This window comes from Tasmannia lanceolata, unplaced genomic scaffold, assembly GCF_043159265.1.
Source record: "Tasmannia lanceolata isolate RefF3 unplaced genomic scaffold, GAP_Taslan_0.1 ptg000037l, whole genome shotgun sequence".
In the NCBI taxonomy this organism is placed as follows: Eukaryota; Viridiplantae; Streptophyta; class Magnoliopsida; order Canellales; family Winteraceae; genus Tasmannia; species Tasmannia lanceolata.
In genome coordinates this window covers 22,971,547-22,997,345 of record NW_027518714.1, presented here as the reverse complement: position 1 = coordinate 22,997,345, position 25,799 = coordinate 22,971,547, and the positions used below count along the sequence as shown (strand labels likewise).

Below are 25,799 nucleotides of genomic sequence, written 5' to 3'. Positions count from 1 at the left end.
TTCTCCCATAAGTAGAGCATAACACACGAACTCCACACCCAGGTGCACGTATCCACCCGAGCTGCTTACCGCTCGCTCACCTATCTCTCTCCCTCTCTTTTGTGTTTAGCTCTTATTCTGGTGCTTCCGTCTGACTTGAGTGTTGAAGGGTCCATCGGAGTTCCTACTCTACGTGGTCCTTAACCTTTAGTCTGTGAGTATAGGCCACAGGTCGAAGCAACCTCGCTTTTGTCGAGATCAAATAGAAGTCAAGACCCAGTGTATCAGGACCATTCATTTGCTTGACCGAATTTGAGCAACATCAGATTGGCCCCCACCGCGGGGCCTCTACATTGTATTTACGGTAAGAAATGGTTGAATACTAGCCTCAAAGATTAACACACTAGGTGCTAGAGGAGTCCATGGACGGTCCACTCGTCCTCCTTCGCTTGCTCCTTTCTTGATGATTTAACATTATCATGGCCTGTACCATGCGAACGCTTGACAAGGGCAACCAAGCTACCTGAAGCGGCGTACACTTGGTATGCCTCTCTCATCACCAGCTCCATCGGCTCTTTTCAAATGTTGGGTGTGTCATTTGTCGATCATTTCATCTCCAGCTCAGAGTTTCAGGTGACCTCATCCTCTCTAGCGACCCTCTGACAGGAAAAGGGCAAACCCTTGAAAAGTTATGTTACTTGAGTGGTCCCTACAAGCAAGTCAATAAGCACATCAACCAGGAAGATCGCACATTAGGAAATGGGACCAGATCTTCTCCTAACCAACGAACGAAATGTAGAAACAATCCGTCTCGATCATAGCATCCACCCGCACCAGAGGCGTGAGGCCTCCAGCCGACCAAAAAGTTACACCCTATTGACCACGACTAGAGAAAGCATCATCACTACAAGAAAAAAGACATTCAGCGACGTTCTTTTAGCGACGTTCACAAAAAACGCCACTAATATTATATATATACCGATGTTTGTAAAACTACCGACGGTGAAGGATTGTTCCCGCGGGGAGTAACTTATCCCGCCCAAAACATGCGTAGTATTTCTTTACCGACGTTTAAGGAACGTCAATAAAAGTAATTATTTACCGATGTTTTATATGTTAAACGTCGGTAATTAATTGGATACATGCTTTCCTTTTTTTATGACGTTCACGACCGTCTCTGATTATTAGAATTACCGGCTTTTTTTCCCAAACGTCGGTGACGTGATAAAAGATAAACTCGCGCCCTAGCTTTTCCCACCCCGCTCTTTCTAAAACATTCTCTCCCTTGTCTCGGCAAGAAATCCTCTAGAAAAACCAATTTTCGCCCTTCTAAATCGAAACCCTTTCGTGCAAAAAAAAGCCTAATCTCCGTGGAGAAAAAACCATAATCTCCATCCTCTCCAAATCATCTTCATAGAATATATGGTCCTAACCCTTGATCTGAAACGGGTAGGGCATATCATATAGCAGCCACAAACAATAAGAGGAAAATTGACAATCATCTCAAAGTAGCTCTCCAGCTCTATCCAATCGCCTGTTAGGGTAAGTACGTTCTCTACATTTTTTTTTTTCAACCTCTCCCTGTTTTTGGGCTTTTTTCATAGATCATTTACTTTCTGCTTATTGGGTTTCTGTGCATTTGTTTTCCCTATTCTTCTTTTTGAAACCCACATCGGCAATCATCTGAAAGGTGCGCTTCGGTTTATCCATTTTGTTAGCACATAACCCATGTAAATTTTTTTTTCATTGATTTTTATTTCCCAGTTTCTGGTATTTGTAGACTCCGGAGAGTTTGCGTTGAAGCCCTAAGAATTTGTATAAAGGATTTACTCCTTTTATCTTCCCATTTTTTCATATTTTATATTTATTTATGATTTGAGTTTGTGTGATAGCAGGAAGTGCATCTGGAGGTTCTTGATTTCTTCCTATTTTATATTTCTCCTTGCCCTAGGGCTTTGCTTTTGTTTGATTTTTTTCCATCTAGGCTTTTATTTATTATTGTTATTGTTCTGTTGTTATTACATGCCTTGGAGTTCCAACAGTGAGTATTTTTTTTAATTCCCCAAATTGTTGTCCAGATCTTGTGAAAGATCCATACTCAATCTGCCCTATTTTGTGTCCCATCAGGTGTTTTTTTCTTTGGTTAAGAAAGCTTTCAAATAGACCTGAAATTCATGCCATTCAATTGCCATGGAAGCTGTCAATGAAGACCACTTTTATTCAAGTTGTAAACACCCTATTTACCCACCTAAACACCCGTTGAGTGTGTGCTCTTTGCCATGTTTCATCAGCCAATCAAATACTCTAATTAGTGAGCCCATGATTAAATAGTTGCTAGTCACATTTTGAATTTGTATTAATGTTTCACCCTCACCCTCATCTCCACCTGGAGACACCAATTTATCATGAATTTTTCATGGTAGCCAGGCATGTTGTAGGACCTATTTTGACTAAATGGATCATATATTTTAGTTGCTCTGTATATTTAGTTATGTGATACAAGTGGAAATATGGTTGATTAGCCTTGCGTGCTCGTGCGGGTTAGCCATGGATGCAGAGCGCTGTGGCAGACCCCAAGAGTGGGCATATGACTGCAGAAGTTTATGTTAATGCATAAGTGGTCGGTTTACTTATTGACTATTGTGTATTTATTTTTGGGTGGTCGGGGGTGGGGGGGGGGGGGGAGGGAGCTTGTAGAATGATGACCAATAGTTAGAGTTGATCACTGACAAAGGCATTCTAAATGCCAAGAGAGGACATATGACTAGAAGTTTATGTTGATGCTGATTGGGTAGGTTTATGTTTTGTCTATGGATTGATGCGTAACTTGTATGCAGATGATAACAGAAAGGAGATGGAAGATGAACCAGCAGACGCTCCCTTGAGTGTACGGTTTTTCCAAAATGCACGGAAAAAAAATCAAGAAGGCTCAAGGCCTCTTTTGCACAATCCTGAAAATTCCAATTCGTTAATAAAAAAAAGTTCGCTTTAGTACACAAAAATGGTCCGTCAGCTCGGTCTTGTAACTTACCATGGGTCCTTTGGAAATCTCTCCTTCCTCATGTTGATCCACACAAGGTCTCCGTTAAATTCCACGTGCCTCCTATATTTGTCGGCCAATTCTTTGTATTTTTTATTTCTCTCTTCTAACTTCTTTCGAACCTGCTCATGCGATTATTTTGATATATTCAGCAATATCACTAGAATCTCCATTGAAACGATCTGAGATAGGGAAAGGAACCAAATCCAATGTGCTGTTTGGATTCAGACCATATACTACTTCAAATGGACTCATACCGATTGATCGATTCTTTGACTTATCGTAGGCGAACTCAGCTCAAGCCAAAACATCACTCAAATTTCTCTGATTTTCACCTACTAATGATCTCAACAAATTTTCCAATGATCTGCTGACAACTTTAGTTTGCCCATCTGTTTGTGGATGATGGAAGCTGCTAAATTGAAACTTAGTGCCCATCTTTTCCAAGGAGTACACCAAAATGACCAATAAATATTGAATCTCGATCAGAAGTAATTGTCTTGGGAATACCGTGTAACTTCATAATCTTGCGAAAACATAGTTCGGCTACATGACTAGCATCCATAGTCTTGCTAAAAGCCACAAAATGAGCCATTTTAGAAAAATGATCAACAATCACAAGAATAGAATCATTACCATACTTGTCCTCGGAAGTCATAACACAAAATTTATGGGATCATCCTCCCATGGAGGATCGGGGTTCAGGTAAAGGCGTGGAATGAACTTGTTTTGCACAGATTGAAATATGAGTACTCCTGTGTAGATTTCTAGCTCTGTAATGCATTTAGGGTTATTGTTTCCTCTATGAATCTTTTTTTAGGATTTTTTTCCTTATTCTTGTTCTGTAAAGATTGCTAATTATTTCTTTGCATCATCTTCAATGCATGCAAAAGTTGTTGGAATAAGAGAGATTTTCTGGAGTTGTGCTGCAATTTTGTGGTTTTTCTACCTATGCAATTACTTATTTCAAGAGATCGGCAATGTCCTCATGAAATCTCATCTCTAAATCGGGACATCTGTTAGAATAAGATTCAGATGGTATTTTCAACAAGAATCTGTTAGTAATTGCAGAGGCTCATTTCATCAAGGATCTATAATTGCAGAGGCTCATTCTCAGAATTCTGGCTTCATTTCAGCTAGGATCTGTAAGTGCATGGCTGCCACTTGGAAGTAAATTGTGATCCTACAGCTGAGTTTCATTTCAATTAACAAGTAGTTGAGTTCTCTCTGTCAACTATTGAACTTGTGTTTGAACTAGTCTATTGGTTCATGATCGAACACCTGTTTGAACATTTGATGGCCACTATGTGTTTGATTGAATGCCTGTGTGAGAATATGTTGGGCCACTCCTATAGAAGAATTCCGAGATGCTAGAATAAACACATCTCTACACATTCTATAAAGTAGAGAGCGGCTGAACCATTTTCTATAGAGATGAAGGGCTCCAAAGAAAGGTTGAAACGGGATTGAATAATGGGATTCAAGGGGTTTATAGAAGATGGGTAATAAATGGGAAGTAACTGGGTAACATATGAGGAGTGTCCAAATGGATTCATATGCAATTTCATCTTTATTTTATTTATTTGTTTTGAGCTACAGAAGTTTTACAAATAATCAATAACTATTTTTTCAATTCCTTTATTTCTTCGATTTTACAGCATTTTCCCAAATTTCTCTGCATTTTATTTTCTTCGCAGCAATTATCTCTACTTTGGTCGATTTACCATCAACAAAATTAACTACAAAGCCGATTTGTCAAAACGACTAAACTGATGTGACCACTGATCAGGCTGATGCGTCAGGGAATGATCTGCATCAAACTCCTCTTCTTGAGTAGAACTCCACCTCAAGTTCACATCAGTTTCACCCTGGGAATAACACCTTCAGGATAAAAACAAAAAGACAACCCCGTTCCAGATTTGTGGCTATCATTCCTTGGAATTCAACCTTCCTTGGTCATTGTAAGGTTAGAAATGCATCTGTCATGAATCTCTTTCAGGACATCATTTTGAACAACACTTGGTTCTTGAGACATAGTCATTAATTTGCAATGCTATTGCAATATAAGATTCTAGATAGCAAGTCAGTCAAAACTCTTTTAACGCTCCTAAGTTATGATCACATCATTCGAGTACTCTGATAAGTTTTGTGATAAGTAGTGGGTTTTTTTTATTTCACAGCCAATGGTTTTGTGATTTTGGGTGTGAATCAGATCTACAAGTAGGATTGAGTTTTTGCAGTTTTTTTTAAATGGCGAGAATATATGTGGTTCCTTTCATCCATAAATGCTTACATTAATACATGGCACACATGTTTGGTTATTAAGAGTCATTGATGTACTGGCTGACTGCATAGCATGGGCCTGGAGTAACAAATCTTCTTAAAAAATTCAGGAAATAAGCAATGGACAAAAGTTGGATGCAACTGCCTAGGTATGGCCCTCAAAAGTGACATTACCTTTTCATAGTTAGATTTAATTTTTCCATTACTTGAAGATACAGATCTCACATTTTTTCAACTATGTTTTAATTAGGAATGAACCAGCGTATACGCTTGGCGTTGTGGAGTTTATTAAATTTGCACTTGCTAATACAGTTTATGGGAATAAGTTCAAATGCCCATGTGTTAATTGTGCCAACATTCAATTGGTTGGTGTTAAAGATTGTTTTGATCATCTGATTATCGATGGGATCATGAAGGGCTACACCAGATGGGTTTTCCATGGGGAAGCTGGGTCATCGGTGGTTGATATGACTAGTAGTGATCGCCAAATGAACGAAGAACCAATGATACAAGACGAAATGCATGATTTGTTAGAAGACATAAGGCCAAGGTTGAACCATAATCAGGACAACTTACCAACAGGTAATGGGGAAAGGCCGAATCAAACAAGTAGAGAGGGGCCTGATGCAAATGCAAAGAAATTTTACAAATTAGTAGAGGATGCCGAGCTAGAACTATACCCAGGGTGCAAGCTCTCAAAATTGTCATTCGTTGTTCAAATTTTTCATATAAAGTGTCTCAATGGATGGAGTAACAAATCTTTCACCATGTTACTTGAGTTGTTGAAAGAGGCATTTCCCACGGGAGCATCGGTGCCAGAGTCATTTTATGAAACGAAGAAGATCATTAGTGATTTAGGCCTCCACTACGATAAAATAGATGCATGCCCCAATGATTGTATGTTGTTTTGGAAAGACGACGCGAAAGAGACTGTATGTCGTATATGTGGGGCTTCCAGGTGGAAGACATATGCATTGCATCCAGACGATGCAATAACTCAGACATCGAGAAAAGACCCAAAAATTCCTGCTAAGATTCTGCGTTACTTCCCCATAACACCGAGATTGCAGAGACTATATATGTCGAAGAAAACGGCTGCTTTCATGACATGGCATGATGATAAACGAACAAATGATGGTATATTCAGGCACCCTGCAGACTCCCCAGCGTGGCAGGATTTAGACAGTAGATATCTAAACTTTTCGTCAGATCCTCGTAATGTTAGACTTGGGTTAGCAAGTGACGGGTTCAATCCCTTTAGGACGATGAGTATTGCTCACAGCACGTGGCCTGTTGTTCTTATTCCATATAACTTGCCACCATGGTTGTGCATGAAACAACCGTACATGATGCTCTCATTGCTTATTCCCGGACCATCTGGACCTGGAAATGACTTAGACGTCTATTTACAACCTTTGATTGAAGAGTTGAAAGAACTATGGGATATTGGTTTTCAGACATTTGATGCTTCGAGGAATGAGACGTTTCAGATGCATGCAGCTGTGTTGTGGACGATTAGTGACTTTCCTGCATATGCTAACCTGTCAGGATGGAGCACCAAAGGCGAACTTGCTTGCCCATGTTGTTGTAAGGACACATGTTCTAAGTGGTTGGACTATGGAAGGAAGCAATCTTACATGGGTCACCGACGATTCTTACCCGCAAAGCATAAATTCCGTTTTGATAAAATGAGTTTTGATGGCACCGAGGAAAGGAGGCCAGCTCCAAGGTCGCTAACAGGGCGTCAGGCCCTAGAACAATTAGAAAATGTTAATGTCATCCTTGGTAAGAAGAAGGATACAAAGGGAAAGAAGGCAAATACCAGTGGGAAGGAGGCCAATATCAATGGGAAGGAGGAGGTTACTGGTGGGAAGAAGAGGAAACGTTGGAAGAAACCAAATGAATCCGCAGAAATGTGTATTTCTGCTGAGAAGACCAACGAAAAGCCTCGTAAGGAACATAATTGGAAGAAAAAAAGTATATTCTTCACTCTCCCTTACTGGGAATCGCTCCTGCTGCGCCATAATCTAGATGTGATGCACATTGAGAAGAATGTATGCGACAATGTAATTGGCACGTTACTGAATATTGAAGGAAAAAGTAAGGACGGTGTGAAAGCGCGGCTAGATTTACGAAAAATGAAATTAAGGAGAACGCTTCACCCAATTACTAAAACAAACAACAAAACATACCTTCCCCCAGCATGCTTCACAATGTCTCCAAAGGAAAATGATATTTTCTGCAGCATATTGAAGTACGTCAAAGTTCCAGATGGCTATTCATCTAACATATCACGACGTGTGAATCTTAAACAACGCAAGATTTCAGGTTTGAAGAGCCATGATTGTCATGTGTTGATGCAACAATTACTACCATTGGCTATACGAAGAACATTGCCTAAGAATGTTAGCTCAGTTTTGATTGAGCTTTGCAGCTTCTTCAGGGAGTTATGTTCAAAAGTGCTTAAAGCGGGTGACCTCATAAAACTGAAAAAAAGGATCGCATTAACTCTTTGCCATATGGAGAAGATCTTTCCGCCGGCCTTCTTTGATATTATGGTTCATTTACCTATTCATTTAGCGGACGAAGCACGATTAGGTGGACCAGTACAGTACCGATGGATGTACCCCATCGAGAGGTATACATGCATTTTTTTATTCATGGTTTATTAGTTTAAGTGTTTTACATATCCGTGTTTGTGAATTTATTTTAAGAAGTGATGGTTTGTAGGTACCTTCTCACATTAAAATCATATGTACGCAATAGAAATTACGTCGAGGGATCTATAGCAGAGGGTTATCTAGCAGAAGAATGTTTGAATTTTTGTTCAAGGTATCTAGAAGGGGTCGAATCAAAGATGAACCGAGATAAAAGGAATGACGAGGACGTTCGGACCGAAATAGAAGAAGGTTTCTCAAATTTTTTAGTTTCAGGACGCCCTATAGGGAAGGTTAGTACTTTAACTCTGGAAGAAAGGGCGATCGAACAGGCACATCGATATGTACTCTTCAATTGCGAGGCTGTCGGCCCATTTCTTAAGTAAGTCTATTCGATTTGTCAACCTGTAATCACTGTTCCCATAGAACATTCTCTTATATTTTTCAATTCAAATGCAGTACACACATTACCGAAGTTAGGAGAAACAATCCCCGTGCTCGGCCAATGGATATAGAACACAATCACAAAAATGGATTTTCAGATTGGTTTAAAGCTCATGTAAGTATCTGATGGACCTTAAGAAGATCTTATATTGATTTTTTATTAAAATTTTATTTAAAAGTTTACTAAATGAGACTATGAATAGGTTGAAACGTTGCGTGAGTCCCGAAGTGAACAAATATCAGAAAAACTGCGATGGTTGAGTGGTCGACCAAATTGCATTGTTAAGAGTTACAAAGGGTATGTTATAAATGGAATTCGGTTCCATACGAAAGATCGCGAACAACAAAGAAAAACCCAGAATAGTGGAGTGGTTGTCACGGCACGAACGTCAAGTTTTGCAAATGCAAGGGATATGAATCCCGATGTGAATGATATCACTTACCACGGTGTCTTGAAGGATGTTATCGAACTTGACTATTTCGGACAACTAAAGGCAGTGCTATTCAAGTGTGACTGGTTTGATGCAACACCGGGAAGAGGAGTAAAAATAGATGAGTTTGGTTTTAGAGTTGTAAATATGGCACGTCGTAGCTATGAAGATGAGCCTTTCGTCTTCGCAGCTCAAGTAGAGCAGGTCTTCTATGTTCAAGAGCACCCGAATAATAAAGACTGGCACGTGATTGTTAAGACAAAGCCTAGGGACGTTTTTGACGTGATTGGGGACCTTCCAGAGGCGTATATACAGTGTGAGGTAGTGGAAGAACAAAATGTGGAGGATGTTCAAAGTTGGGAAAGGACAGATATAATTGGGACTGAGATCGATGAATCGTTGGAACAGTTGATCCGATCTAACCAAGAAGATCAAGTAAATGATACGGAGTTAGACGACAACAGTGAAGATGAGAATACCTTCGAGGATGATGATGATGGAGGCGATAATGTATATTGTAAATTTTGTACTTAATGTATATGTTAGTTTTTCATGTAATGCTTATTTTCTTTAAATCACTGATGTAAACTTTCCTTTTGGGTACTACAGGTGACATAATTTTGTCTGAGCCATGAGAAAAAGAAATAATATGCCGAACACCCATGAGTCGCAGCCTTCCGCTCACAGGCAAGAGCCCCATCATTATCATATGAGAGAGCCACAACCCTCTTCCCAGAGGCAGCCAGACACCTCCGCTCTCCCTCACGACTCCCATGCACCTTGGCCGGCATGGGAGTCACAAGAGACTCTCCCACCTTCATATGTACAGGAGACGGTACTACCCTCGGATACGCAAGAGACGCTCCCTCCTTCGCCGTCTCAGGATCCCTCCGTTCCATCCTCATCGAAGCGTGTTCGAGGCCCGACATATTGCAAATCCGTGTGGGCTTCTGATGAGATGATAAATGTCGGATTTAATGCACTTGGACAGCCGTGTACACAAAACACATGTAAAATGATGAATTTATTTGGCAGCATCGCGAGAATGGCTGATAAATTGCCCATTGATTGTACAGACTGGAGGAAGATGCTACAGCAAAACAAAGAAGATGCATGGGTTATTGCGAAGGTAAGACCATTTGAATTCTTCACAGAAACACACACACACACACACACATATAAATTTAAGATATCATACGGCCGTCGTACTATTCTTACATGTAATGTAGGAAAAATGCGACATTGATGATGAGCGTAAAAAATGGGCTATTGAACGAATCGGTAGGCAGTGGAGGGAATGGAAGAGTGAACTAAAGACCAAATACTTTGATCTGAATCTCCCATGTACTGATCGTAGAGTGATTGAGTCGCAATACATGTCTCTTTGTCGACACTGGAATACGAAAGAATCAAAGGTATGATTTTAAAAATTCATGTCTCATTTTTTCAATTTGAAAAAATATATAAAAATAACTTAACTATCTGTAATGGTGTAGGACCTATGCGCACAAAATAAACTCAATCGATCTAAACTTAAAGTCAAACACAGGGGTGGAACAAAGGCCATTCCAGTATATTGGGAGGAGGAGGTGGGGTTGTGACTGAGTTTTTTAATTTACTTTACTTTTGATTATGACAAGCTATCAATGATATTCTTCATTTGAGGACAGATTAAAAATAATGATGGGAATGCTGTAAGTCGAGGTGACATGTTCATTCGTCTTCACCGCAAGAAAGACGGGACTTATGATGCTGTAGAGCAAAATATTATAGTACGTTTCATAACATTGATGCTTGTTTAAAAAATGTTATAGAACCGTGTAAAAGATTTTATTCTATCACATATTGTTTTTTTCAGGATCAGATAAAAGAGATTGAGTCTCAGCATCCCGATATCAGCCCCGCAGTTGCCCCAAATGACAGCCTCGGCCTTATACTTGGTGTGGAGAGACGTGGTAGGGTACGCATGATGGGTGCCGGGGTTACCCCTACTTCCGTATTTGGCTCTACGCGCAACATTGGGATGTCGCAGGAGAGGGCTGCATCACTTCAAAGGGCGAACGAAGAACTTACAAATGAGGTGGGATGTTTGAGAGAGAAGCAGGCCCAAATGGAACAAACAATGCAACAAAATCAGGCCCATTTGGAACGCCAATTGGCGGCACTCGTAGCACAGTTCCAAGGCGTCCAAAATAGCAATGTACGACATTAATTTTTTATTCAATACATAGTTCTTTTAGTTCACTATTACCTTAATATGTATCTATCTTGTTGTATGCTAGCCACTCGACAATCATACTCAGTCACGATCGCATGCAACCTCCTCAAGCATCCATAGATATATCCATGGCGATCGGGTATAACTGTTATTTAATTTTAGCTTAAATGATATATTGGTTTGTGACTTTCCCGCTTAATTGTATTTTTTTTTTTTATGATCATTTGGATTTTTCTAAGGTTACCTTAATGAGCACTCAAAATGATGGGATTGAAGTGGCTCGTGGTATTCGGTTGAGTGTCGATCCAACACATGAAGTTGACGGGGTGCCATTAGGCCGTAATTTCACTATGGTTCAGATCACGGTTGCATTGGAGCCGAAAGAGCCTCTGATTAGAAAAACTGATCTCTACACTGAGATTGGAGACGCTGTAGGTGGAATAATCGCTTGGCCATCGAACTGGGTAAGTTATTTTATTACGACGACATGTTTATTATAGCTTGATGCTAAATTTATTCACAAGTAGTATATTTATTTGTTATTGTAGGTGGCGTAATCGCTTAGCCATCGAACTGCGCTTTTTTGTTTATGTATAGATGAGGTCATACTTTCTTGGATTAGTGCTTGTGTTTATTAAAGGAGTATTAGTATTCGTGTTCCCTCTTCATTTAAGGTAAAATACACTCTATCCTTTTCTTATATTATGAAGAACACACATGATGTTTCTATATGTTGGAAAATTGAAGTTTAGATTTCAAATTGTTTGCTGGATTTTTTCTAAAACAGAAACTAATGCTTCATTGATTTATTATAGCTTCTTTCAGAGATTTTAATCCATCTCTAAGCATTTCTTCCATGTCTTTATTTAAATGGAATTCTTAATGAGAAATTTAGTACTTGAGTTTGTGTTTCTTCATTTTTTGTATGTTGGGGGTGGTGGCAGAGGTGGGGAATTATAGGACTATGTGTGTTGGGGGAAGTAGGGAGTAGTAGTATGTGTGTGTAGGGGGGGGGGGGGGGGGGGGGGTGTTAGGGACAATCATATCCAAGTTGACCAACTGGGGGGTTAGGCACACTTGGATTGACCGAATAGAACACATTCCCTTCTTTTATTCATCAATGAAATTTCTGGTGTGCCCAGATTCGTAGATAAATTCCAGGTAAAAAAAATGAAGACTGCACAGCTAGTTGAGACTCTAAAATGTTGAACTGTCCATTGGACAAGCAACTAGAGCAAACCTCACCAAAACATTGCAAGTACAGTGGATAACTGGATACCATTTCCACTTGCTTCATCCTCACTCTTTTTTTTTTATAGAGCAAGGCATTTAATAAAATAAATGGCATAAGAATTTTGCATTTTCTGGAACTTGAAGCCGACCCCAACTAGTTTGGGACAAAGGCATGGTTTTAGAGTGTTGGAACTTGAAGCTCCCTGGGGATCGGTGATCGAGGAGACATATGGCGTTCTTCGCTGTTATAAAGCAGTATCGGGGCGAAGGATTAACTTTGCTAAGTCCGTGATATGGGTATACATTTCAGTGAAGTGTAAGGGTATTGGCTTGCAAGTGTGCTTTGCTTAAGGAGGGCTCAATCCCGAATTTGTATTTAGAGCTTTCATTGTGCTCATTGATCGACCTACCAAAAGAGTGTGGGATCTTGTCATTGAAAGGGTGGAGAGGAGGCTCTCTCCTTAGAAGAAAAGTTTTTTTCTGTAGGTGGATGGATCACTTTGATCAAATTCATGTTGCAACTTTGCATCAATTGCTGTTATTAGTAGGTTGCACCAACTTCAGCATTTCTTTTTGTTGAATTACAAAGAGTGGAAGTAGAAAGAACCACCTGGTTGGATGGAGGTTTGTCAACCCAAGAAGGTGGCCTTGGGAATAGAACCTTGTGTGTCATGATCAATGCGCTCATTTGTAAATAGCTCTGGAGGTTTGGATCATAAAGAACTCATCTTTGGAGATCGGTGATCGAGGAGACATATGGTGCTAGCTTTGGTGGTTGGTATTCAATTGATGAGCTCAGAATTTCATGATGTTACAGTGTGGAAGGAGACATGAGCGTAAAATGGTCCGGATTGTGCATTTTCATAGGCAATTTTTCAACCAAGAGATCTGTTACGTGCCTAATTGACCGTAACTCAAACAAACAAAACTACAGATAGAAAGAGAAGGGAAGAGAGGTTGATTCGAGGCAACCGGACCTCCAAGAGATCTGTTACGTGCCTAATTCACCCGTACCTTATTTTTTCTATGGGCATGTTTATGTAAAATTTATGTGTAGTGCATAGTGGAATAATGTGAAAAAACAGTGTATCCTATCAGACTGTTGCTAGGGCTGGTTTGTTATTGTGATGGGCACCCCAACTCTTTCACTTGATTTACTAAGTGTTTACCTGTCCTTATGGCAGACAATTTAAGCCAATGACTGTTTATGGCTCTATGTTAGTTGTTTGGGTTTGAGGGTTTTTCTATATACAGGTAACATGATTATATAATCTTCAAACCCAAGGGGAACATATTCCCATGTATATTAGCTGTGCAACTTTGATATCATCAAACAGTGAAGCATAATAAAAGGGAGTTTTTACATGATGCCCGACCGTCAAGTAGCGTCAAAAAGCTACCGCCCTTGATATTTGATCCAACAGCAGCCCACTTTTTAAGAGGCTGCTGTTGGATCAAATATCAAGGGTGGTACTTTTGAGGTACCACCTTGACGCTACTTGACTGTTTATGTGCAGTTGAAATCAACTCATTTACAGCTTTATAACTCTAGTATTGGATCATTTATAAAGTCTTATCTCTCTTCTATAATTGTTGTTTGAACGTCACTGCCATCAGCACAACCATCCTTTGATATCTTCACTAACACATCTTGTCTTTTAGTATTTAAAGAGCTGTCAAAAGGTTATTACAGTTCCCAACAAGCTCTCACAAGCCAAATAAAAAAGAAAAGACAGGTTGGGTCTGTTGGGGTTCCACGTGAAAGCAAAGATCCCACATCGGATGTATAATGAGATGGTTTCCTATTTATGTATGAACATGAATGCTTTCCCTATATATTTTTCTGTTATCTAATATCATGATTTTTGGTACACAGGAGCGAGACGAACTTGTGGAAATATATGGGGGCATAGGATGTGATATTTATCCGACTGACAAATGTATCCGATTTTTGGTGACTTTTAGCAGCGGTTATGACCGCTGCCATAGACCCTTTTTGTTGTAGTGAAGGAAATGGTTTGTTTGATGACTTTGGATGCCGTTTTTAATGTTGTTTGGATGCCAATATATATGTACATGTTACTTTCTAATGGGTAAATGTTTTGGTTAATTTTACATGGAAATGATTTGTTTGATGACTTTGGATGCCTTATTTTTCTCTTGTTTATATGCCAACAGATTCATGTTATTTTCTAATGGGTATAGGATTTATACAGGTTCTAAGTCCCCCAATTTGCTGCTCTGTTTGCGGAAAAAAAAAAAAAAAACTATTCACCGGCGGTCATAAAACCGTCGGTAAATCTAAAAATAAACGCCTCTATAATGTTCACCGACGGTTATAACCGCCGGTGTATGTCATAAATACCGACAGTACTAATGAGCGTCGGTATAAAGAAACGAGAAAAGTACATCCAAGTGTCATTTACCATCATGTGGCGACGCTCATACCCGCCGGTGTAAGGTACATACACCGACGGTTCCTTCAACCGTCGGTGCATTTTTTTCCGATGGCAATTTTCCTGTCACTTTACCGACGTTTCTAAGCGTCGGTATAAAGTTCTACAGCGACGGTTATTACGGACCGTCGGTAAATGTTCTGTCACTTTACCGACGTTTTGAAGCGTCGGTATAAAGATATACACCGACGGTTATTACGGACCGTCGTGTTTCGGTATCTTTACCGACGTTTCTAAGTGTCGGTATAACGATATACACCGACGGTTATTACGGACCGTCGGTAATATGGTTTAGTCACGGTGAAATTACCGACGCTACCGCAAACCGTCGGTGTTACGTAAAGCGACGTTTTTATGGGTTTTTACCGACGGTCGCGAACGTCGCTGAATCCCCTTTTTCTTGTAGTGCATGTAGGAGATAGACCAAGAGAACCTCATCGAGTGGCCCATCAGACTCCGCTCAATAGGGCTGAGGTGGACAAAAGCAAATATCGCCAGTTCCACAACAGTTATGGACATGACACTGAAAGCTGTAGACAAGTGAAAGATCAGATCAAGGAACACATCTAACTCGGATATCCCAAGAAATACGTGACGACGAATGCCCACGGGTGACCATGACACTAGCACCTCAACGCCACCCAATGCGCCCCCCGTGCTCAACTACATTTCCAAGCATGCTCCCTGTGTGCCTTCGCTCATTTCACCTTTGACAGTGCAGTATTGTGATCATCAACGATGTGTGCCCCCTCTCCCTTTGGCATCCTTGAGGGTCAGCATTAAGGGCAGCGCCGCATAATGTTGCTAAACTAATCAATAAGAAATTGAAGGAATTAGCAAATGTTGTGTTGGTTAATACAAGGTTAACCAAGAGCTTTTAGAATGATGCATTGTTAATTGATTGTGATAGATTGGATAGAATAACTCTTATGAATTTTATATGACTAACCTAACTGAAGTTAACTCAAAGAATGCAATTATAAAGCAATTGACTCTAGTACCCTAAATTAAGAAGAGAAGGTTAGGAGAGTTGGGATTGAATACATATTCAAAATAAAGTAAGTGTATAGTTTTTAAGCTATAGAGAACTTGGGAGTAAGGTTATGTAAGACAGTTACTTATAGATAATGTAGTAACATATGATTATGTGAGTTCAGTTGGTTGAACAATAAAGAGAGATCTCGCGAGATGGTTGGTGTTTTAAACTCCATAAAAGGGATGAGTCTAAATCCAGTAACAAATGATCGTCAATGATGGAAACTCAATTCAATGAGTCCAAGTACATGATATGGAGTGATTGTAAGCACTATAATATTATGTAAATAACATCCCAAGGGAAAGTGCTTGGTACCTGTAATGTGTAATAGAGGAGACTGAGCAAATGGGATCTTAATAGGCTTATAACAAGGTTTTTAGAGTGCTATAGTCATATCAATAATCTTAATGAGCCTACCTATGTGAGTGTGGAAGTGGTGCTTCTACTATGAGACCTCGCTAGTCTCTAGAGCATTCATGAAACCGAGATATTGACACATGGTCAATACACATGTGGGCTTATTAAAATCACCTGAATAGATGAATTTCTTATGTGTAAAATGTATCCAGTTGGCCATATGGAATCGCTAGTTCAAAGGCATGTCTCATATGCCTTTATGGTCAACTTTGATATTTTCTCACTATGTGAATGTTCAAATCGTAAGATACCTTCATCCATTCATTAGAGTTTCAAGTATGATAAAATGGTGGGGGATTGTTAGAGTATTTTCAATATAAAAGTTCTTTTGAAAAGTTTTTACAAATAAAATTGTATTTTATTTGTAAAGTGGGTGCTTTTTGAAAGAGATGAAAAAGTACTTTTGGGAGATCAAAACATAGTCCCACATAAGGGTATAAATGGATATTCAAAAATTTGATTACCATCAGCATCCGAATCCGTTTAAAGCGAATCTTATTCGAATCCGTTTCAAGCAGATATTATCTGAATCCGTTTATGAGATATCCAGCTCTTAGCGGATGCGAATCTGGTAAATGGTATATCCGATCCGTTTAACATCCGAATCCGAGAAGTACATCCTTTTGATTTATTATTAATAATATCATTAATATTTATTTTAAGTAATGACACACTATCTTTTGTTTCTAAAAGAAAAGTGAATCTTCTTTTTAGAAAAAAAAATGAAAACAAAAAGTGTTTTGGGTGGGGGAAATGGAGTAATCTCTCATTTTAAGGGCATTCTTAGAGTTTGACATGGCTTCTTTATGAAGCAACAAATGTCGGCAGTAGGATGAAAGAGACAAATGGATAATGGTGATTGAAAGAAGATGGCATAGCTTCTAGAGAATTCTAAAGCAAAAAGGCCATCTAGGTCATTGATGGTAAATGGACGGCTCGGATCAATTTTCCAACTTAGGATTATATAAAAACCCAAAATGCAATTAAAAGAGGTGACTTCTAAGGTTTATAAAAAGAGAAGCAAGAAAGAGGAAAAAGGAGGAGGCCGAGACACCATCTCCGGCATTCCTTGGCGCCCCCAGCCCCCAACGCACATCAAAATCCACCACCACCCCTCCATCACTGCCAGTCACCTCCATCTCTAACCCAATCACCATTAGCACTTCCACTTCCCCTGTTCAAAATAACCCAAACACATTCCATCATATACAAAAAAAAAAAACCCAAAGACCACTGCCAACACCATCCATCCCCACTGCCTCTCTCTCTGCCTTTGTTTTAAAAGGAAGAAGAGGATCTCATATATTTTAGGGTTTGAGAGTTAATTTTGAGAAGAGAAGGTAGAGGTCTGGTTTTAGGGTTTGGAATATTCATTCGAGGAGTAAGAAGGAGAAGAAAGATAAAGTGCTGCAATAAAATGTTCAAATTTACTGGATAAATGGATACGGATAATATTCGAATTCGAACAATATCCCCTGAAATCGAATTCGGTAATAGATATTAAATATCCGTCGAATTCGAATCTGAATCCAAATTCGGATAGTGTATACTGTAATCAAATTCGAATGTAGCCATATTCGCTTCGAATTCGATCCGTTTACACTCCTAGTCCCACATTAGAAACTAGAAAAGTTTGGGAGGAATATTTAAAGCTTTTCTTACCTCTCTCTCTTGCTTTGTTGCACAATGAGTTTTGGCAAAGGGTGGACCCGGAGGATGGTGCAATGTATCGGACGTGGGTAGTGGACTGTAGAGCGATAGTTGCACTTTTTTGGCACACTTCGCTTGACGCATCGTTGCGAGGAGCGATTGGAGCACTTAATTTTTTCCATATTTGATCCTAGTCGTTGGATAGAGATCAGTGTAATCCGATGGTGATCCCGAGCAGGTGCAATCCGATGGTGATCCCAAGCGGGTGCAATCCGGACCGTAGGATCATGGATGGGGGTCTCCAATAGCTAGTGCTAGATCGAGTTTGATCTGATGTGTCAGATCGTGTGTAACGGATAGTGTCCGATTGGGTGCAATATGGACTGTCGGATCATGACCAATCGTGTACCGACGATCAAAAGCCGATCAGGTGTGATCTGAGCAATGGGTTAATAATCGATCGGGATCTAGCTGCTATGGGTGAGGACAGAGGTTTTACACAAACCAATAGTTACTCCAAGATCTATATGGACTGTAGAATCAAGGATGGGCACGATCTAATGGTCTGATTTCAACCCGCTCTAGAAATGTGCCATGTAGGGGTGTAATTGAAATAGAAAAGACACCAAACACCATAATAGAGCAAAATGCACCCATTTGCAGTAGATTACAAAATTCCCTTATGGAGACTTCCAAATTGAAAATTTCCAAAGCATTTCACTCTATTGAAAGTCTTTCAAATTCGTTCTTTATTCTTTTTAGAAGTTTTCTTCCAGCGTTTTGTTATTCTCGAGAAGTAGACAGTAATATCTTACATACTTGTTATCCAAGGGTGATTCGGGGTTTGTCTCTGTTTAGTGCAAAATATCAACAAATATTTGGTGAAGATTTCTCCGGGCTTCATTGTATATTGGAGGCGAATTCGTGGTTCCCCTTGCACACAATTGGTGGGTGTGAAATCGTCTTGAGGAAAGCGACTACACGCCTTGAAGCATCTCAATTTCCATCTTCCATCATCTCCACCGTCATCTTTTTCTCCAACAACCATCAATACAAGGATCTCTAATATAAGCAAGTCTTGATGCTCAGATTTATAGAATCCTAGGCTTTCCTTGGTAGATTAGAGACCAACCAGAACCCATTAAGCAAAGACATATTTATAATGATCAAACTAGGGTGCCTAACATTTGGTATCCGAGCCGCCACCACGTCCTGTGTTCAAGTCACGGAAGGGGCGACTTGAGGAGATGACCGTCCGCCATGGATGACGGATTCGGAAGCGTGGTGGTATGTTATGGTTCTGAGTGGGGGCCCACTTAGGTATGGGACTGGATAGGACTCAGCCTGGTATGGGACAGGTTTAAAGAGCCTAACGCATGCCATCAGCTCTGGAGCTTTTGGCATATTGGTAAGGTACCTAAGATAATCCATCTCTATGTATCTATCTCATAGGTGAACTTGCAAATACATAAGCCACTCATATTGCATGCATCCAATGCCATTGTTAAAACAAACGAGCTTTACATACATTCAACACAAAACCTAAGACACGAAGTAAGAGAACAAACCAAATCCTGCATTGGCCTTTTTTTTCTAAGAATGAATGCTGTATCAAACAAATCTCTCTCAATCACCCAATCTTTTGTCTTTCCTCCTAGTGAAACACTGCATATGAACCAATGACGACACAGGCAAACTACAACGAAAACCCCTAACAAGAAGCCTTGCAACATATAATTCGTTACAGATCTCAATTACAATTTCCATTGCCCTCTCCTTTAGCTCCTTCGTTGATTTGTTAAGCTTTTGGTATCGGTTCGACAAATATTTCCACTCATCCCAGCTAATTGTATTTTTCTTAATTTAGGTAGTAAAAACAGTAAAGCACCTCTCTCTCTCTCTCTCTCTCTCCCCCATCATGAGGCACTGCCACTATATACTCCTTTTGATCCGGACCGTCCATTTGGTAAATCATGGGTTGGATCTCCAACCGCCCAACAAGCACACGAATTGCATATCCAATACATCTTATCGTTAGTTGTTCATTGTGGACAATAAAAAACACAAATACGTATCAAGAAGGGATTTGCTAGGGACCATCGCAGAAGGCATTTTGAAGACCGGCTGTTGCATGAGAGAGCAGCCACATAGGGTCACTTTTCAAAAGATTTTGTCTTATTATCTGAGATGGCTGCTCTCATGCAATAGCCGGTCTTCAAAAAGGCTTTTGCGATGGTTCCTAGCAAATCCCATATTAGATTTTTTTTCTAAATGACTAATTGTTTAGCCTTGAAAATGTACAGCAGACTTTAATCTATCAAATGGATGTTCCAGATCAATCAAAGATGAGGCCAATTGCACACTTGTAAGTTGGTGATTGTATTATAATGAGTTCGCATCCTGATGAAGCAATATATTCATCGCATGGTTGTTAGATACTGCACGCACACATTTATCTAAGGAAAAATCTGACCAAATAGGAGTACATGAGGACTTCTATAATGATCCACATCATGTATTTGTTAGGCTTTGGCCTCAATTGAACATATATATCAATTGGATGGTTGGAAGTAGGGTTTTGACTTGTAACTTTGGTTGACCATGTCTACTCGACCCAAAAATATCAATCGATCTACCCAGCCCATGTCTACCAAAAAAACATACCATAGGTCGGGTTCGAAATCATGGGTCTTGGCTTGTGTTGGGTTCCAAATTGAAAAACCCGATTAATTTTTGGAATGGAATTAGTTTTCTTCTACTAGTAAAAAATGCACATGCACAGCACGTGCCACTAAGGGAAACCAGAACAACTCTGAACGTTAGGGAAGATAAGGGAAGACCCACGGCGATAAGGAGCTAAAAGATCCACCACTTTAATCCCTGTTTCAAAGAAATATTTTTTTTTATCTGGATAAAAGTAGGAGCAGACCTATGAATAGGAGATGTTGTGCGAGTATCTACAGGACCTAAATTATCAACAGGTTCTCCAAGAACATTGAAAATTCGTCGGAGTGTAGCCCCACCGACTGGAACACTTAGAGGGGCTCCCGTGTCAATCACTTCCATTCCTCTCATTAGACCATCTGTAGCACTCATAGCTACAGCTCTAACTCGATTATTACCTAATAATTGTTATACCTCACAAGTCAAATTAATTTGTTGACCGACAATATCTCGACCCTTAACTACCAAAGCGTTGTAAATATTAGGCATCTTGCCTGGGAAAAAAACTACATCGAGTACTGGACCAATGATTTAGGCAATGCGCCCCAGGTTTTTTTCTTCAAGTGTGGAAACCCCAGGACCAGAATTAGTAGGATTGATTATCATAATAATAATAATAATAATAATAATAATAATAATAATAATAATGAAATATGTCTATACCCGGCTACTTTTCTTGTTATGGTTTTTGAGCTCTTTCCAAAAGATGCTCCATCTCTGCTTCTGGGGTCTGGATTGCTTTCGGATCCTGATTGGGGGGTTGTGCGATTTCCCCCACGACCGTTACGACAGTTAGACCGTTTGAGAGCCTTGCAAGCCTTTAGACCGTTACTGAAACTACTTCAACTTCAATGGATGAACTTCTTGCTTCAACTTCAATGGATGAACTTCTTGCTTGCCTGCCACTCCTCTGAACTTCGCTACCTTACTATAGTTTTCTAAAGTGGAATGAAAGTCGATATTTCACTTGAACTTTCAAGACAGCTACGGCTTACAAAATAAAGGCTTTATTCTATCGTTTTCCCAGGCCGTAATCACCTATGAGATGGCTTTCACAGGGCTTCTTGCTACAGAGAAATTGACGTAGACAGCCAGCCTATTTAGGTAATGCTAAAGATAGCTCCCAGTAATGCACATCCCTTTGATTGCTTCCTAGGGTGTAAATAAAATAGCCAGAAAGGTTCCCTCACTCAAATCAAAGAATCCAAGCCTGCATGAGATCTCCATGAAAAAATGAACTTCTGTAGGCACCGCTCTTTGTTTTAGATTGGATAGTTTTTTTCCTACTAGTAAAAAATGCACACGCACCGCACGTGCCACTAAGGGATTTTACAATTTGTTTATGAGAGAACATTTCCTACACACTTGTGTAGGTAAGTTACCTACACACTACCTTAAAATACAGTGGGGGCCCACATTGTTTGGGTGATCCAAACAATTCATTTCAATGGTCCTCACATAGATAGGGTGTCCACAAAAAATCAGATCCATAGGATCATCCCAACCCTACGATTTGTGGAGGTAAAATGGACGTGTATAAACCTTCACAAATTAGTCCATTTTTTGCCTCCATAGTTTGAATGGTTAGGATGATCCTATGGATCTGATTTTTTGTGGACACCCTATCTATGTGAGGACCATTCAAATGAATTGTTTGGATCACCCAAACAATGTGGGCCCCCACTGTATTTTAAGGTAGTGAGTAGGTAACTTACCTACACAAGTGTGTAGGAAATGTTCTCTCTTTGTTTATTTCAAGACTACACAAGTGCCACTAAGGTATTTTACAATTTGTTTATTTCAAGAACTCCATGTGAAATATCTCAAAAAAGACGATATAACATAGGCAATCCTCCTCTACTGTCTCTATATAACATTTTCTCTCTATCTCTCCCTCTCCTAGTTAACTTGCATCCAAATAGAGTAAAGATCATGGTTTTCCAAAGGTTTACATGACATCCAAAATCTTGCCTTCTATCATATAGACTTTACTTCCCTAAAGAATGCTTAGGCATCCAAACATAGGTAGCAAGGGTTCCACCAAGTGGCATCGACCCCCTCCCAAAGTCCCCGCAAATTAGGTAGAAATTAGAAACAAAAAGACTTAGATCCTCTAAGTTTGGTAAAGCAGCAGTCTCTTCTTGTCTTATAAGCCTTGATCATTGATGACTCTCCGACGGCCATTTCCATTCTTGTATATCATTCGCCAATGTGTGTGTTCTCAACCATGTCTCTACCATCCTTGAGATATTTAATTGGCTTTCTAACTCTCAATCTCGGTCTCGATTGATCATTTCATTTTCTAATTTTTGTTACAACAAATTAGAAAATGAAATGCCCAACTGGCACCAAGATTGAGAGTTTAAAAAAAAAAATCAAATCTCCTCAACTAACAAAGCACAGATTATCTTCTCTGAAAACAGAAGGACAAATAAAAGGACTAAGATTGAATAGGAAAAAAAAAAAAAAAACCATCAACACACAAACTTATATGTCAAATACAGGAAATTCAACATATCCATCAAGCCACAAGAGCAGTAAACAAAACAAAGAGCACAACATCGAGAGCTACAAATACAAACCCAGTTCGTAAAACCCCTTTCAGTAAAAGAATGGTTGGATTTCCGAATCAGTTCAGCACATCAGCATCAATACCACTAATAAGAGATAGGCTAATTTGGATGGCTACGATACAGTACACGTGTGAGAGCTTCCTGCAAACACCAGAAATGGTGGTGGGTGAGAGAGAGACTTTGGAATAGAGTAATCTAATCGTATATAGGTTGTGATAGTCAAGTGGGGCCCACATTATTGAGTGGTCCAAGTGATTAGTCTGTTGGGCCCAGCGTATATAGGTTGTGCTGCCACAAAAATCTTCTCCATAGATAAGATGATCATGACCCTCCATTATAAATAGGGATTTGGTAGGGACGATCGTAGAAAGCATTTTGAAGAGAGGGTGTTGCATGAAAGAATAAGAAAAAATGTGTTGACAAGTGGAGCCTAGCCTTGTGCGATTGTCCCTACCAAATCCCTTATAAATAACATTATAACATACATCTATTGACTTGAACCGAAAAAATAAAAATAAAAACCTGTGGGGCGAAATACCGTAATTGGGATTTGGGATGGGCTTCAGCTTTATAAAGCGTGGAAGAAAGGTTGGAGTTGTTGTTTGATGGCATCGTTTTCCCACTCCAATGCTTCCCACCATTCTCTCTCGCCATAAATTGTCTTTAGATTGAGTGCCTTTTTTATCCCTACGGGAAGCCTCTTTATATTCGGACACCTTTCAAGATATATCACTTCAAGTGCAGGAAAAGCCAAGGAGACCCCTTTGCTACCCAATTGAGGTAGGTTTTGAAGCCATAACTGTCTCAACTTAGGGAGCAGTAATGGTAGAGCATCAACGTCGTCATCATCATGTTGGAGTTGGTCGACCTTCTCCTCTTCATTTACAATTATGTCCTCCAATTCACGGCAATACCTAACATGCAGCACTCGTAAATTATGGCTATAATTTACGAGTTTAAACTCTTCTTTCCAAGATATTAAGAGACTACATTCGTAGGAAATGTTGTTCAAAGTACATACAGATGGACAACAATGTGGTTCAAGTACACAGGAGATGTTCTTCTATCTCTTCAGTGGAATTTGTTGTGGTGGCACTAGCAACAACCACAAACTCATGACAGTGGCGACGGTACCAATGGAAGATAATCAGGCAAGACAACAACATCAGACTCCTGCCTGCCAGTTGCAGTAGGAGGTCGCTAGGTTTTTTTTTCTTGCCAGACAGATAGGTATAAAACATATTGCACCATAAATATGGGTAGGACAAGGACAAAGAGTTGTACAATAGAAATGACACGTGATAGGGGGAGTGGGTTACAGACAACCCGTATCTGAAAATTAACACTCTCTAATACCATATATAAAATGTGGTCAACAACAACATTAAGTATTAGAGCGCCGAATCTACACACATATACACATGTAATATGCATATATTTGCATTCCCATATTTGATAATGGCACTCCTTTCTTCAATTTTCACTTTTATAATTAAGATGTTAACGGCTGTTACAATTCCGAAGAAGCAATAAACACTCAATTAGAAAATTGTTTATCAAAGATATGAATGATATTATTAAAATATGGGAGTGCAGATACACACACATTATCAAGTCACTAGTATTTGACTAGTGACATGGGCTAAAGAAGCTAAAAGCTAATACTTGTGAAATGAGTTTTGAGGCAGATGGGGTTGTCCTTATCACCAAAGTAATTCTTTATTTTATTTATGGGTTTCTAAATGAGTCTTATATAAGGTTTCAAGTCAAGCATTTTCTTTCAGTTAAGTCACTTTGAATTAGAATAAAAGATGGCCCACTCTACTCCCACGATCCTATTCATGTCAATGTTCATGACCCTATTCATGTCACTATTCACAGGGTTTTGTAGGAAACCTTAAGTGTGGGTATTTTTGTCAAAAGTAGGGAGTATTCAATTTATAATTTTAAATCTCTCTCTCTCTCTCTCTCTCTCTCTCTCTTTGATTTTGCTATGGATGTTATATTTATATACAATTTTTTCATCTTTTGCAATAGGAAAGGAATTATTATTATTTTATTTTTTTTTTTGAGAAAGAAAGGAATTAGGGTTCTGCTGCCTATTTCCCGTCTGGGATTTTCTTGAAGAAAATTGCAAGATACCAAAGATTTGTTCAACATTTTCATTGATTTGATCTATGGTCATAATAAACTTGGACTAGATCTATTTTTGGAAATGATATCAGCACTTCAATCTCTCCTTGCTTGTCTTTTAGTATTTAATGGGCTTGTGAGAGTTTTTGGAAACTGTAATAACCTGTTAACAGCACTTTAAATACTAAAAGACAAGCTAGTAGAGCGTGATATCAAAACATTCGAGTGTTGATATCATTTCCCTCTATTTTTTCTCTTGTCATTTTTGTTCTTTTGGATTGGTTACCATAGAAGGTCAGTTGCTGAAATTTTCTGCGATAATTTAAGGGCAGTGATAAATCGACCCCCAAATATCTTAAATTAACACATAGGGGGTCGATTTAAGATCAGGTTAGAGAGAGAGAGAGAGGAGAGAGAAAGACACACAGGGGTTCGATTTAAGATATGTGGGGGTCGATTTATCACTCTCCTAATTTAACTGATTAGTTATTTCTTTTGAATGATCAAAATTTTGGCATATCATGT

General features: G+C 39.4%; 1 protein-coding gene and 1 long non-coding RNA gene across 9 annotated transcripts; one reads left to right on the top strand and one right to left on the bottom strand.

The window, feature by feature from the left end:
• The first annotated feature begins 1,250 nt into the window (after positions 1-1,250).
• Positions 1,251-14,423, top strand: LOC143861761 (uncharacterized). 8 transcript variants are annotated; one of them, XR_013240015.1, is made up of 11 exons: positions 1,251-1,521; positions 5,413-5,451; positions 9,444-9,963; positions 10,064-10,249; positions 10,331-10,423; positions 10,505-10,606; positions 10,693-11,034; positions 11,117-11,191; positions 11,292-11,516; positions 11,601-11,726; positions 14,162-14,297. XR_013240015.1 is itself a non-coding variant. In XM_077372674.1 (11 exons), exons 4-11 carry the CDS (start codon positions 9,466-9,468, stop codon positions 14,288-14,290), a joined length of 1,650 nt encoding a protein of 549 aa, XP_077228789.1. In that variant the 5' UTR covers positions 1,251-1,521; positions 4,809-4,985; positions 5,413-5,451; positions 9,444-9,465; the 3' UTR covers positions 14,291-14,423. The 8 variants fall into 8 exon arrangements, 6 of the variants coding, with proteins under 6 accessions (XP_077228789.1, XP_077228788.1, XP_077228791.1 ...); XM_077372674.1 differs by lacking the exon at positions 11,601-11,726 and adding an exon at positions 4,809-4,985 and having other exon boundaries at positions 14,162-14,423; XM_077372673.1 differs by lacking the exon at positions 11,601-11,726 and having other exon boundaries at positions 14,162-14,423.
• An 8,598-nt stretch (positions 14,424-23,021) lies between these two features.
• On the bottom strand, positions 23,022-23,849 carry LOC143861765 (uncharacterized). The gene is made up of 2 exons (XR_013240017.1): positions 23,680-23,849; positions 23,022-23,282 (listed from the first exon to the last, which is right to left on the bottom strand). It is a non-coding gene; the product is annotated as an uncharacterized LOC143861765 (long non-coding RNA).
• Between the last annotated feature and the right edge of the window lie 1,950 nt (positions 23,850-25,799).

Excerpts from the sequence above, each read along its gene's own strand:
- LOC143861761 (XM_077372675.1), top strand. The coding sequence starts at position 9,466 with ATGAGAAAAAGAAATAATATGCCGAACACCCATGAGTCGCAGCCTTCC. Across the intron at positions 10,250-10,330 it reads GGAATACGAAAGAATCAAAG|GACCTATGCGCACAAAATAA; the intron begins GTATGATTTTAA and ends GTAATGGTGTAG. Across the intron at positions 10,424-10,504 it reads CAGTATATTGGGAGGAGGAG|ATTAAAAATAATGATGGGAA; the intron begins GTGGGGTTGTGA and ends ATTTGAGGACAG.